Source organism: Gallinula chloropus (genome assembly GCF_964237585.1).
Source record: "Gallinula chloropus genome assembly, chromosome: 34".
Classification (NCBI taxonomy): Eukaryota; Metazoa; Chordata; class Aves; order Gruiformes; family Rallidae; genus Gallinula; species Gallinula chloropus.
This window is the reverse complement of record NC_140119.1, coordinates 1,744,637-1,759,894: the sequence shown is the minus strand read 5'-3', so window position 1 is coordinate 1,759,894 and position 15,258 is coordinate 1,744,637. Positions and strand designations below refer to the sequence as shown.

The window sequence follows — 15,258 nt, the reverse complement described above, 5'->3', positions numbered from 1 at the left end:
AGGGACTAAAAGTATCAAAAAAACCAAACTGCAGTACATGGAAAAGAAAGTTAAATATTTAGGACATCTAATCAGTGAAGGGAGACAGAAAATAAACCCTGAGAAGATGAGTAGTTGAGTTACTTCTCCCGAAAACTAAGAAAGAGCTGTGAAAATTTTTGGGATTGACAGACTATTGTTGCCTATGGATTGAATCGTTTGTACTAAAAACAAAGGGATTATATTTTAAATTGTTAGAAGAGCCTAATGACTTGGTATGGAGTAATGAAGAAAAAGAATTAATACAAGGATTAAAACAAAACTTGATCACTACTCCTGTGTTGGCACTGCCCTCCCTTAACAAACCATTCCACTTGTTTGCTACCATAGATAAGGAAACAGCCCTGGGGGGGGGGAGTTACTCAAAAGTGGGGAGGCAAACGACAGCTAATTGCCTATTTATCTAAACTGCTGGACCCAATATCCCGAGGGTGGCCTGAATGTGTACAGGCAGTAGCAGCCACAGCCCTCTTGGTGGTAGAAAGCAGAAGGCTAACTTTTGGAAGAGCACTTATAGTAAGCACTCCACATCAAGTAAGGACAATTCTGACTCAGAAGGCAGGAAGAGGTCTCACTGATTCTAGGATTTTGAAGTATGAAGCAATTTTAATGGAAAAAGATGATTTAGTTATAACTGCTGAATCATGCCTCAATCCTGCCACCTTTTTATCAAAAGGGGAGACTAATAACCAAGAACTTGAGCATAACTGCTTAGACATAATAGAATATCATACTAAAGTGTGACCTGACTTGAGGGACATACCCTTGCCAACAGGTCGCTGTCTATTTATCCACTGGGTAGTACAGGCACTAGTGGACCACTTTGGAACCAAGTATATGTGTATTGGAATTTATAAAATCGCCAAAAGGATGGTGGGAAAGTGCCTGACATGCCAGAAGGTCAGTAAACAACAACTCAGAAAAAAAGATACCGGGAGGGAGGGACCCTTTCTTGCGTTGCTTACCACAGATACTGCGGTTTGAACGGCCGAAAGAGGTTGGACGCACACGAGCAGAATAAAGACCGGTTCGAGAATCTCCGTGGGAAACTACAAACAATCCTGACAACTTAAACGCCACCTTTCGAAGAACCAGCGAGTAAAACTGTCTATGAATGACAATTTATTTTGTTCAAATGTTGGATGTATATGTTATACTTTCTTTTGTCTTGAGTGTTGAGTGTGTAAAGACAATTGGTGGGTACATTATAGAGAAAGAGAATATACCCCAGACATTTGTGAAAAATGTTATTGGGCAGAAAGAAAACTAACCGAATTAACCCTTAAATTAGCAGTAAAAATTGGAGAGATTATCCAAGGGTCTGAAGAGTGGTGGAGGATATATACAAAAGGGATAAATCCCAAATTAGGTTGTACATATCCTAATGAATATAAACAAGGTAGCCCAAAAATAATTGGGTAGTGTGCCGGTCCCAGGTGAAACATTTGGATTGTTCAGCCCTGGAAGTGAAACATAAAAATTGGGAAGCCTATAACACTTGTAAGCTGAGGACAGGAAGAACCCCTGAAGACTATGACTGCTGCCGAGAAGATGGAACACCTTGCTGCTCCAAGCAACGGAGTAGGCAAAGGAGGCAGAGGCATAAGGAAATCGTGGGGTATTAAGCCCTCCAGTCCTATCACGAGGTGGCTCCATACACCAAGGCTGAAAAAGGCACCAGATACCCAAGAACCAGAAAATACCAAACAAAAACGATTGAGTCCAAGCGTCACCACTCTAGAATAGTTATTATGAACCCACCAATTGCCTTAAATAAAGGGGGGCTAATAATTGTATTTTTATAGATTTATTTAAATTTTGTATTTTGTTATTTGGGGACTGGGACCGCATTAGATCCAAGGCAAAACGTATTGGGTTACATTATCTCAAGCTTTGAATGCTACTACTTTTTGTGCTAGTCTTGCCACACCAAGTACTCCATTTATCACGTGCTTGGTAGGAGTGCCACTGAACAGTTCCACCTGGAAAGTTTTTGAGGTTGCAATGAGTAAAATAGCAAGATGTCCTTATATTTATAATGCCAGTGAGGGCATGACAAGGTATGATTCTTGGGATGATAGAGTCCCAATTGGTCCAGAACCACAGGAACTGGAATTAATGGATTCTTTGAATACCAGCTATTGTATATACATAGATGCTGCCAAGTACCCATGTAACGAAGGTAATCACGTTAATGTTTCTTGAATGATGACCTAAAACCGATTTAGAAAAAGAAGAGGCATCAATGCTATTATCTCAAAAAGCTGTTAGTCGGTTTGAGAAACAAATTGGTCAAAATTGAAAGGGGGGATTGTAATAAGTAATTGTTCTCAAACCTTCTATGACTGTAAATAAGCAACTAGGGCAAAGGGGAACCATTGTTCCATCACTAGTAACACCCTGAAAGAACTTCAGATCTTGCTGAGTTGGTGCCTGTGGTAGACTATGGCTGTGAATAGGTAACCAGGTCAAAAGGGGAACCATTGTTTTATCACTAGCAACATCCTGATAGGATTAAATGAGTTAACCAAATAAGATACTGAACACAACGTAGAGGAGGACTACGGGGGACCAGGACGACCCCCACTACCAGCTTACACAGCTACAGAAAAACACTGGAATATGCCACGTGTACCCGGAACTACAGGACTATAAAAAGGGGACTCCAGAAGGGTGAGGTGCGTGCCGTTTGCAGGAGCAAGGGTCTCCTCCGGACGCCCAGCGCTGATATTTGCCTATATCTTGCGGGCTTGCTTAATTAATAAATTGTTGTTTGGCTTTATCAAATGGAGTATGTCTCAAATTTATAACAACACCGTACAGCTCAGAGCCTTCCCAAAGCAGGACAGTCCATAAAACTGTGCATCCTGGAGCTGTGCGCTGCTCCCCCCACCAGCCCCTTTTTATGCTGAGCATGACATAATTGGCATGGAATATGCTCTTTGGCCAACTTGGGTCACCTGTAGTGACTGTGTCCCCTCCCAGCTCCCTGGGTGCCCCCCACCTTCTCATTAGCAGGGCACTATGAACAACTGAAAAGTACTTGACTGTTCGGCAACAACTAAACCATCCCTGTGTTACCAGCACTGCTCTCATCTGAACTCCCAAACACGGCATTCCACTGGCTGCTAGAAACAAACCAACTCTATCCTAGCACAAACTATGCCACCTTTGTAGACAAGTGCAACACAACGGTGGGTTCACTCCTGTACTCATACAACGTGGATAATCCTGTTGGTCAGTTATGGTCAGCTGGGCCTGTTCTGTCCCCTGCCAGGTTCTTGTGCAATGGAGGAAGTGAAGCTCCATTTAGCTGACAGTTCCTGTGTGCTCGCAGATGGCTCTCCAACTTGTGGTGATCTGTAGGTGTTAAAGAAGGTGAGAAATAAGAAATAAAACCAAGAGATCCTTTCCAAATGACACTGGAGTGGGCCACTGGAAGAAGCCTCATGTCCTCACAGCCTGCTCCCCTTGTCTTGGAACAGAACCACTGTTGTAGCTGCCTAAGGGTCAATATAGGAGGGATCAACCACTCCAGAAATCTTTTAGCAACCAGCGATGATATTAACAGAATCATACAATCACTGACTACCCAGTTGGAAGGGAACTCAAGGATCATTTGGTCCAACCTTTTCTGACAAGTGCTCAGTCTACAAAAAATTACCACATACACCAGCTGTCCCCACGCCCTATCCCACTGAATCTTAAAAAGGTCTGATACTGGGGGATCCATCACCTCCCACAGGAGGTTTTGCCAATGGCTGCATGTTCTCAAGGTAAAAGATTTTCCCTGTGTCCGGTGGGAATCTGTCCAGGAGTAATTCACACCCATTATTCTTCAGCTATTCCATGTGACTCCTTCTAAAAACAAGAGTCTCTCCCTTCTTTGTAGACAGCCTTTAAGTCCTGGAACCTGTTGATGAGGTCTCACCTAAGCTTTTTTATCTGAAGACTGAAGAAACCTCCAGCTTTCTTAGGCTTTCCTCATATGGCAGGCTTCCCAGGTGTTGCAGATTTGCATACCTAGGTTTTAATGGAGAAGAGGGGCCTGCAGACAGCTTCTAGATTCTTCTTGCAGAAGCCATCTCTGCAGGCCCCAGACTGTAAACACCAGCTGATTCAAAGCCAGAGTTGCTGCTGACCAAGGGCAAGCCAGTTGGTGATGGTCACAGCGCCTCTGGGAATCACATGTAGGAGAAAAAATACTGCAGGAACAAGCTGCCCAGAGATGTGATTGAGTCGCCTTCACTGGATGTGTTCAAAAAAAGGGTTGATGAGGTACTTGGGGATATGGTTTAGCACAGGATGGGAATGGTTGGACTTGATGATCTTCAAAGGTCTTTTCCAACCTTGTGATTCTGTGATTTTGCCACCAGAGAGCAGACTGAGAAGACGTAACAAGCTGCATGGACACCAAGTCCAGGGAAGAAGGAGGGGGAGAAGAATGAGGCGCTCCCAGGTGCTGGAGAGAGATTCCCCTGCAGCCCGTGGAGAAGACCATGGTGGAGCAGGTGTCTGCCCGCAGCCCATGAATAAGGACAGGGAGCAGAGAGATCTGTGGCCTGTGAAGAGATTGATCCACACCACAGCAGGTTTGCCAGGGGGCTTGTGACTCTGGGGGGACCAGGCTGGAGCAGTCTGGGCCCGAAGGTCAGCACCCCATGGAAGGGAGCCATGGTGAGGACATGACACCCCAACAGAAAGGACACACGCTGGAGAAGTTCATGGAGGACTGTCTCCTGTGACGGGACCCCATGGTGCTGCAGCAGAAGTGTGTGCCTGTGTAATGATCCCCCCAGCTAAGAAGGAGGACTGCAAACCCCCATTCCCTTCCCCTCCATGCACTGCAATGCAGGGGGAAGAAGGGAGACAATTTATGACAAAAGTCTGTGAGGAAGGGAGGGGTGGGGGGAAGTAGAAGTGTTAAGATCTGAGGAAGGAAAGCACTTTGTGAGGAATTGACCACAACCGCAGTCCCCATTCCCTGCCCCTCCCCACACCATGTTCTGGGGGGAAGAAGGGAGTAAAATTGTGAATGAAGTTAAATCTGCTAAGAAGGGAGGGGTGGGGGAAAGGTGCTTTAAGACCTGGCCAAGCTTCTCATTATCTGACTCTGGTTCACTGGGTGTGTAGCTGTAGTGTAATAAATGAGTTTTCTATTCTATATTCTGTGTTGAGTCTGTTTTGCTCATGACACTAACTGCAGAGTGATCCCTCTCTGTCCTTATCTTGAATCCTAAGACTCCCGATATATATATTTTCTCCGCTTTTTGGCTGAAAAAGGGAGTGATAGAGTAGCTTTTGTGGTTATTTGGCCTCTAGCCGGGCCTAAACCACCACCCCAGGCCTTGGGTCATCTTTGTGGCCCTTCTCTGGACCTTCTCCAGACTGGACATAACCTCTTCTTTCTAGAGCAGTGACCAAAACTGCACCCAGTATTCCAGGCGTGGGCTGACAAGTGCTGAGTAGAGTGGGACAGCGACTTCTTCATGTCTGCTGGTGATCCCCATGCTGATGCCCCTCAGAGCTGTTTGCTGCAGCAGCACTCTGTTTATTCCTAGTGAGCTGCTTGTTCACAGGAACCCCCAGGTCCCTTTCCACAGAGCTCTTCTCCAGCTGGATCCCAGTTGGTGCTGCACTCCTGGATTATGTTTTCCCAGCTCCTAGACCCCACACTTGACCGGCACTCTTCCAGCCTGACCATGTCTTCCCGCTGGGTGGCAATCCCTTCCCAAGTTCCTACATTCCCCACTGAGGTCTGTATAACCCACAAACTTCATCAGGGTCAAAGTTCAGGAATCTTCTTCCAGGTCCCCAGTGCACAACAGTAGGGCAGGATTGTGATTGTCTCACGACTCTTTCATATATTTGGAGTTGTTCTTGGCTCTACTACTTGTGGGGAAACGTTCAATGAGATTTAACAAGGGCAAGTGTAGGGTCTTGCATCTGGGGAAGAACAATATCAGGTACCAGTACAGGTTGGGGACTGGCCTGTTGGAGAGCAGCGTGAGTGAAAGGGACCTGGGGGTCCTGGTGGACAGCAGGATGACCATCAGCCAGCAATGTGCCTTTGTGGCTAAGCGGGCCAGGGGAATCCTCAGTTGTATTAGAAGGGGTGTGGAGTGTGTAGGAGGTGTGCTGGGCCAAGATATGTTTGGATTAGGCGGCAAAAAACAAAAGTTTGAGGGAGTAATATGTGGCTGAGGGCTATAAAGGATGCTGGGGATATCCATTGGTCCTGGGAGGGGCGGGTCTTGGGGGGCATATAAGGGTGCTGGGGAGGATATAGGAAGACTTTTGGAGGGAAGCATTTGGTTTCTGGGTGTTATGGGATGGGTTTAGGGGTCAGCCAGGGGTACTGGGGGTGGGGTTAAGAGTGGGCTTGGGGAGGGGGTTAAGCGATGAAGAGGAACTTATATGTCTTCATGGGGATGTGGAGGGAGCATAGGAAGTTGTTGGGGGGAGATATGGGGGGATTTGAGGATAAGAAAGGGCTGGGGGGATCTGGGGGTGGTGGGGGACTGCCAGAGGTGCTGGGTGCGGTCCAGGGTGAGCTGGGGAGGAGCAGTTAAGGCATGTGGAAACACCCATGATTGATGAAAGAGGGAAGAAGGAGGGGCATAGGGGGTGCTTGAGTGAGATACAGGGAGATTTGAGGGGAAAAGGGAAATTTTAGGGCGGGTAATATGGAACTTGGTGTTATAAAAGTTAGGCTAGGGAGATTAATGGTGGGCCCCTGGGAGGGAGCATGAGCAGGGTGTGTAGGGGGAATCTGGGGGATTTGGGGAGATTTGGGACTGAAAAGGAGGGCTTGGCAGCAATGGTGGGCTGGGAAGCAACCGGGGTGCTGCAGGGGTTAAGGGTGAGATGGGGTATGGTTTAAGGCTTGAGGGGTCACCCATGAGTGCTAGAGAGAGTGTTGGGGGGGCATGTAAGGGTGCGCTGGGGGTGAATATGAAGGGTTTTGGCAGGGAAAAAGGGGAGGTTTAGGGGAGTAATATGGTGCTATACATTCCAGTTACACCAGCGTCCACCTTTCAACCTGTTAAATGTAGAGCTGTACGTCCCAAGTAAAAGGTGGGAGGGATGAGAGATGTTCCTGTCCTGGAACCTCCCCAGGTAGCACACTGGCAGCCCCAGTAACTTTGGGCCTCAGTGCTTTCCTTGCCAAGGGTCAGTCCTAAAAGTACCTGATATCATTTTTGGATTTTTCCAGTGTCCAGCTATGAACAGGCCAAACCTAGAGTGACAGCACACAAAGAAAAGGTGCGAGGGATGAAAGATGTTCCTGGCCTGAAACCACCTCAGGGAGCAGAGAAGAAGCACCAGTAACCTTGGGGCTCAGGACTGTCTTGCAACAGAACTGTCCTAACACTGCCTGGCGTAATTTCCAAGCTCTACCAGTGTCCACATGAATCAGCATGAACATGCTAATCATTCAGCAGCATTTCCCAAACAAAAGGTGCAAGGCCTGAAAGATGTTCCTGGACTGAAACCTCCCCAGGTAACGCACCAGGAGCATCATTCAGCTTGGAGCTCATGGCTTTCTAATATACATGTTTTGGCTTTTCTTTTTAATAAATGAAATTGCAGTACTTTAAATATTACATAATGGGCCATGGTTTAGTTATACAGGTGGTAGGGAGATGGTTGGACTAGCTGATCTTGGGGGTCTTTTCAAACTCCAATGATTCTATGATTCTATATTATTCAGTGCATCTGTTCAGCTACCAGAGAATTGTGAGAATCTAGTATTTCAACTTAGCTACAGGGATTCTATAACATATTTCTGTATTTTTAAGTAGAACACAGTAGAGCGCTGTGTTTGTTCTATCACTCTACCTTATTAAAAAAACAAACAAAAAAACCCCACAAAGTTATCTGTGGTGTGTTCTGAAACTTAACTTGAGTTCCCAGTTCTAAAAGATATCATTTCACTCTGTATCAGGCTGGGAGACAGTTATACTTCTTCTATATTATCAAAATTATTTAACTCAGGCAGACAAAGTGTCTGCTGACACATCATAGAATCACAGAATCACCAGGATGGAAAAGACCTTTAAGATCAAGTCCAACCATTCCTGTCCTATTCTAAACCATATCCCTCAGTACCTGATCTGCCCTCTTTTAAATACATCCAGGGAAGGTGACTCAACCCCTTCCCTGGCCAGCCTGTTCCAGGCCCTGACAACTCATTCAGTGAAAAATATTTTCCTAAAATGGAATCCGAACCTTTCCTGGTGCCATTTCCCCTTGTCCCATCTCCTGTCACCTGGCTGAAGACACCATCGCCCACCTCTGTGCACCCTCTTGTCAGGTCACTGTAGGCGGTTATAAGTTCTCCCCTCAGCCTCCTCCATGACAAAGGCTTTACTGAAGTCCAAGCAGACTACAATAACACCTATTGCCATCTGGATTCAGCATTGGTGTGGCCAGCTCTGGAGAAGTCAGTCCCAGTGTGCACTCCCCAGCCTGGAGGAATGGGGAGGAACTCTCATGTGGGCAGAGAATGTCTGCCAAGTTATGGCTAGGAGTCTAGTGTGGAGAGGCTGAGAGACCTGGCCTTCTTCAGCCAGGGGAAGGGGAAGCTGAGGGAAGCCCTCTTTGTGCTATGTGGAAAGAACATGAGAAAGGAAGTCCACTAAAAACTGCCGCTTTGAAGGTCAGAGGGACATGAGGATACAGAAATGTCGTTCTTAGGGTCGTGCTGTGGTGCAAGAAGTCACTGGGAGGAAGTGTGGATGAGCTGGTGGCTTTGTGCTTGTGGGAACAGCTGGCAAGGAGGGAGAGACAGCAGTACAGGCAGGGAGATTGTTAGGTGACAATGAGGTGGGAAAGCGTGTTGCATCCCTGCAATCTACAAAGAACCAGGTACAGGGGTGAGGCCGTGTGGGATGGGCTGTGGTGCATATTGCCAAGGGTGCCAGCCAGGATGAAAGGGCCTGATAGAAATGAGATCTTTGCCACCTTGGCTGTGGCTGATGTCCCTGCCACAGAGGCTTCAGGGAAGACACATTGTCCTCATGGCCATGGAGCATGGTTGCCTTCTTGCATCTACCCCAGGGGAGGCCACCATGTGTCATACCCCTGTCCTTCCCTTGGTGTCACACTGCCCACATCCCAAGGAAGAGCCCTGAGATACAGTTGAGGGTCAGGATCTCCCTGCCCAGGGGCTGGGGGTCAGCACTTGGCATTTCTGCTTCATCAGACCAAGCCAGGGTGTCCTCAGCATCAGAGCTTCCTGTGCTTTGCCTGTGTTTTTCCTCAAGGCCTCCAGTTGTCTGCTCTAAGGAGCCCCTGGGGAGTCTTCGTCAGGAATGGCTCCCAGTGGGGCCTGTTAGTGCTTCAAGGTACTTTGGGCATTACTCCTGACTTGAACTTCTTGAGATGTTTCATCTTTCTCCACTTGGTATCTGAGGTCTGTGGACTCAGAAGAAAAGACACCATGGGGCTCATTAACATCCAGAAAGCCTTTACAAGCATGGCTCTTCAAGTCACTTTCATTTAAAAAACTCAAAACTCCTACAACTAATTGTATTTCACTTAGGTACTTAGTGATGAAGATGTCAAAGGAATTTCCTATGAGGGACCTTTTTCCAGTCACAGGTATTTTCTGGCATGGGTCAGTCGATAGAAGAAGTGACAGCAGCATTCTGTGATGGGTATGGGTCTTCCAAGGAGATCTGGAGAGGCAGGTAAAGCAGTCTCTGGAGATCCAATCCTGTATGGAGAATCTTGCTCTTCCCCAAGCCCAGCAGTTCCCTCACTGGCCTCCTGGGACTCCCAACACTTTTCCTGGCATCATCTGTGCTCACAGGCACAGACAGATTTCTCTGACAGCAAACATCAGTTAATCATGACACAGTTTAATAACCATGAAATGTCTCTCCTCAGCCGCTGCTACGGCCAAGCAGCGTGTGAAGGGGGTCAGCTTTATTGGTGCTCCCAGTGCACAACCTGGGGAGGTTTAGGTGCTGTTGGTTGACATTTTGCATTTTTGAATCTTGACGCTGCTGGAGCCAGAAGATGATGTCAGGGACTTGTAAGGACTGTTCCCTTTGACAAGGACAGTCCTGAGCTCCAAGATTACTGGGGCTGCTAATGGGATGTCTGACTAGGTTTCAGGCCAGGAGCAGCTTTAATCACTCGCTCCTTTTGTTTTGGTGCTGTTGGTGGACATTCAGCACATTTGAATTTGGATGCTGGTAGAGACTGAAAATTACATCAGGCACTATTAAGATCGTTCCCTCAGCTACAAAAGCTCTGAGCCTCACGGTTCCTGGGGCTGCTTTTGGGCATCCTGGGGAGTTTTCAGACTCCCAAGATATTTCAGCCCTCAAACCTTTTGTTGTGGAGCTATTGCTGGGCATTTAGCGTCTTTGAATGTGGACGCTGGTAGAGCTGGAAAATGATGTCTGGTGTTATAGGACAAATCCTATAGCTAGAAACGCCCTTTGCCCAAAGTTTACAAGAGCTGCTTGTTGGCTAACTGGTAAGGTTTCAGCCCAGGAACATCTTTCAGCCTTCACAGATCTATTTGGGAGCTATTGATGTTTAGAATTTTCAAAGGTGTAACCTAGTAGAGCCACAAAAATTGTGTGGGGCATTTGTAGGACTGTTCCCCTGGCTAGGAAAGCCCTGACCCCAAAGACACTGGGGCTACTAGTGGGCTACCTGGGGAGGTTTCTAGAAAGGAAATTTTTTCAGCCCTTGCAACTTTTGTTTGCGACCTACAATAACGGTGGGAGATTCTCCCTGGTAATCCTTTTGTTATTAATTCTATAAATTCATTAATAACAAAAGGAGGGCCAGGGAGAATCTCCCACCTTCACTGGATTGGGGGGAACCACTGTGATGGAGGATGAAGAAAAGGCTGAGTACTTTGTCTAAGTCCTTAGTAGTAACACCATTGGTCCCCTGATACCCAGACCCCTGAGTGGAAAGAAGGGGATGGGAAGTGGACTGAAGTCCCCATCATCCATGGGGAACTGGTTACTGACCTGCTCAGCCACTTAGATCCATACGAGTTGATGGGTCTGGATGAGAAACACCCCAAGGTACTGAGGGAGCTGGTGGATTTCCTCCCCAGACCACTTTCCCTTAGTTACCAGCAGTCTTGGCTGAACGTGGTGCTTCCACCTGACTGGAAGCTGCACACGTGACACCCATCTACAGGAAGGGACAGAGGGAGGTCCTGAGGAATTACAGGCCTGTCAGCCTGACCTCAGTGCTGGGGAAGTTGATGGAACAAATAATCTTGAGTACCATCACGCAACACATGCACCACACTCAGGCCATCAGGCCCAGTCAGCATGGGTTTAGGAAAGACAGATTGTGCTTCAAGCTGCTGATCTCCTTCTATGACAAGGTGACCTGCTTAGTGGACGAGGGGAAGGCTGTGGATGTGATCTACACGGACTTCAGTGAAGCCTTCATCAGTTTCCCCCAGGGCACCCTGCTGAAGCATGGATTAGATGGGTATACTCTTTGCTGGGATAGAAACTGGCTGAAGGCTGGGCCCAAACAGCTGTGGTGAATGGAGTTAAATCCAGCTGGCAGAACATCACATGTGGTGACGTTGAGATGCTGGATTGTGTCTAGAGAATGGCAGAGAAGACAGTGAAAGATTTGCAGCACAAGACCTGTGAGGATCAATTGAGGGAACTGGGGCATTTTAGTCTTCAGGATGCTGAGGGAGACCTTATCACTCTCTACAAGTACCTGCAAGAAGGATATAGAGAGGTGGAGGTTGGCCTCTTATCTCAGCTAACAAGCGATAGGATGACAGGGAATGGCTTGAAATTATACTAGGGGAGATTTAGGTTAGACATCAGGAAGAATTTCTTTATGGAAAGGGTATTCAGCTATTGGAACAGGCTGCCCAGGGACATGGTGGAGTAGCCATCCCTGGAAGTATTACAAAGGTGTGCAGATGTTGTGCTTGATGACATGGTGTGGAGGTGGACAAGGCAGGGTTAGGCTGTGGTTGGACTTTGTGAAAGATTCTGTGACTTTATGTTTGTTACACTTCAAGGAAATTCCTGTTCTGTCATGGTGGGAAAGCACTGCCATTTCAGACAAGTAGTCAAGTGATTCAGTTGATGAAAATGTTCTTATAAATATTTAATAAATGTCAGGAGAAATTTTAAGAAACAAAAATTTGTGCAACTTTTCAGGCAGACGTGATGCAAAGAGAGCACAGCCCATCGTTACCCAGCATGTGGGTCATACTGTATCAGCAATAGGATGACTGTGGACCATCATATTCCAGTTTAAATTAACTAGAGGGAAACAAAGAAACAGAAACTAAAACCCATACTAAATAGAGACTGGTCCTAATGTGAGTTACACGGCCAGTGATATGCAGAAGAAGATGAGCAGTTTGTTGTTGCTTAGAAACATCCAGTCATCAGTTTCCACATGGCATCCTTGAGCTCCTGGTTCCTCATGCTGTAGATGAGGGGATTCACTGCTGGTGGAACCACTGAGTACAGAAATGCTGCTATCAGGTCCAGAAATAGGGAGGAGATGGAGGGGGGCTTCAGGTAGGCAAAGAAGGAAGTGCTGATGAACAGGGAGACCACGGCCAGGTGAGGGAGGCAGGTGGAAAAGGCTTTGTGCCGTCCCTGCTGCGAGGGGATCCTCAGCACAGCCCTGAAGATCTGCACATAGGACACCACAATGAACACAAAACACCCAAGATCCAAACAGGCACCAACCACAATGAGTCCAGTTTCCCTGAGGTAGGCATCTGAGCAGGAGAGCTTGAGGATCTGGGGGATTTCACAGAAGAACTGGTCAACAGCATTGCCATGGCAGAGGGGAAATGAAAATGTATTGGCTGTGTGCAGCACAGCATTGAGAAACCCACTGGCCCAGGCAGCTGCTGCCATGTGGACACAAGCTCTGCTGCCCAGGAGGGTCCCGTAGTGCAGGGGGTGGCAGATGGCAACGTAGCGGTCATAGGCCATGACAGTGAGAAGAAAGTACTCTGTTGCGAACAAAAATACAAAGAAAAAGATTTGAGCCACACATCCTGTGTAGGAAATGGCCCTGGTGTCCCACAAGGAATTGGCCATGGATTTGGGAACAGTGGTGGAGATGAAGCCAATGTCAGCAACAGAGAGGTTGAGGAGGAAGAAGTACATGGGTGTGTGGAGGTGGTGGTCACAGGCTATGGTGATGATGATGAGGCCATTGCCCAGGAGAGCAGCCAGGTAGATGCCCAGGAAGAGGCAGAAGTGCAGGAGCTGCAGCTCCCTTGTGTCTGCAAAGGGCAGGAGGAGGAACTGGCTGATGGAGCTGCTGTTGGACATCTGCTGCCATCAAGTGTGGAGACCTGTCCAAGGAGGAAAAGACACAGTGAGAAGTGATGGAACTCTTCTTTTAGGAAAAAGTCTTCTAATTCTTAGGGAATGCCCTCAGATTGACTCCCTGTATTCAGGAAGAATTTTGTCAGGACCCTTTTGGGAGGTCTGCTTTGTGCTGGCTCCAGCGTGCCACTGCTGGGAGGAGGGTCAGCTGTGGCTCTCAAGAACTCAGTCCTGCCTGGCAGCAGTCAGTAAATAGAAGGATGGTGTGATCTCAGACTAAATCCCCTGTGGATAGGAATGAGCTTTTCAGCACTGTCACTCCAGTTTCACTTGAGGGCAGAGCAGAGCTTTGGTAATGGTGGGACAAAGGCAGCAAGGACAGGAAGGGAAACCGTGAGAAAAAGTCCAGCCAGGGCTGCAAGGACAGGGACAGACAGACAGGTACTCGCAGGTTTCTCAGACTGAAAACGTGGAAGTCTTGTCTCAGAGTCTGTGCTGGGTGGCAGAAACCAGGGGGTTGCTGTGGGAAAGTATCAGCACAGTGGGTGATGTCAGGGAGGTACCAAATCCCCACTGCCAGGGCATTGCTGGGAGCAGCTCACTCTTCCTCCTTGCCAATGTCTCTGCTAACTGCAGCTGCCCCTGCAGCTGCTTCTCTTTGCCCATGTCACCTCCTGCTCTGTGCTCACAGACCTCATCCAACCTGCCCTGCACTCAGCTCTGCTCTGCAGACCCCTCCTGGCATCAGGGCACTGCCCCAGGGAACCTCTGTGTGCACAGGGCTCAGGCAAAGCTCCAGAGTCTTAAGAAGATTTGAGTTTTCATTGCATATTCTTTGGGGAGATATAAGTTCTCATCTGCCACAGCACAGCCCACAGGAGAAGAAAAGTCAAAGCAGACACTGCCTTGCAGCAAAATGCTTCCTTGAATTTTTTTCCAAGTCACTTTGGAATGTGTCAAGAATCAGCTGCAGTTGGGAGCAAAGCTGACCCAGCCTGCATTTTCTTACAGAAGAAGGAACCTGTGCTGCCCTTCCCTGGGTCACTCCTTCAACCCACAGCTGCTGTCTCTATTGCTGTGGAAAGCCCAGCAGGCAGGCTGAGTTCTGACCCTGGCAGCAGCAGAGTCCCTGCCCCAGCACACAGACCCCGGGGGCACAGGGACCCTGCTCACAAGGACAGCCCTGGGCACTCCTGGGTGCACACGCTGCTTCACATATCTGCAGCCATGCCCAGGAGAAGACAGCTGTCCTGCCCTGTCCCTCTGATGGGGCAGAAGGGCATTCCTTCCAGGCAGCACTTTGTGGTCCTAGAGAGAACCTGTCCTCCTGACAGACCCCACACACTGCCCCATGTCCCAGCTTTAGGAGATCCCTCCAGGAACAGAACCTGCATTGCCCTGCACCCACAGACATACCACGGACATACTCACAGGTAGAGTGCTGAGGATATTTCTCCTCCAGTGAGCTCTCAGCATCCATCAGCTCTCTCAGCCTCACAGGTGTCCCCTCGGTGCCTACAGGCAGTGTCCCCAGCCCTGTGTGCTTGGCAGAGGAGCTGCTCCTGGGAAGAGCTGTCTCTCTGCAGTGCTGCAATATTTCTGAGCTCCTCCTCTCCATCCCAGGAGCCCAGCCCAGCTCGCAGCAGAGGAGCAGGTGAAGACATCATATTTTCCATCCCCTCTGGACTCCTCCCTAGAGCTCCAGGGAACCTGCTTGGAAAGAAACTGAAGTTCTCACTGACATTCCCTCCCCTGGCTGGGGAGAAATCCTTGTGTCCAGCAGAGTCCTTTCTCCTGATCAAACCAGAGCTGGGCAGGACAATCACCTTTCCTTGTCTCTGCATGAGACAGGACCCCCAGGCAGGGACAGGCAGGGGTCTCTGTCCCCCTGCAAAGGTTAAGGAGC

At 48.3% G+C, this 15,258-nt stretch overlaps 1 protein-coding gene across 1 annotated transcript; it reads right to left on the bottom strand.

Moving 5' to 3' along the window:
- Positions 1–12,431: 12,431 nt before the first annotated feature.
- Positions 12,432–13,355, bottom strand: LOC311202988 (olfactory receptor 14A16-like; the record flags this gene model as incomplete). The annotated part of the gene is made up of 1 exon (XM_084277626.1): positions 12,432–13,355. The coding sequence occupies one exon, from the start codon at positions 13,353–13,355 to the stop codon at positions 12,432–12,434; it is 924 nt and encodes a 307-aa protein (XP_084133752.1).
- Between the last annotated feature and the right edge of the window lie 1,903 nt (positions 13,356–15,258).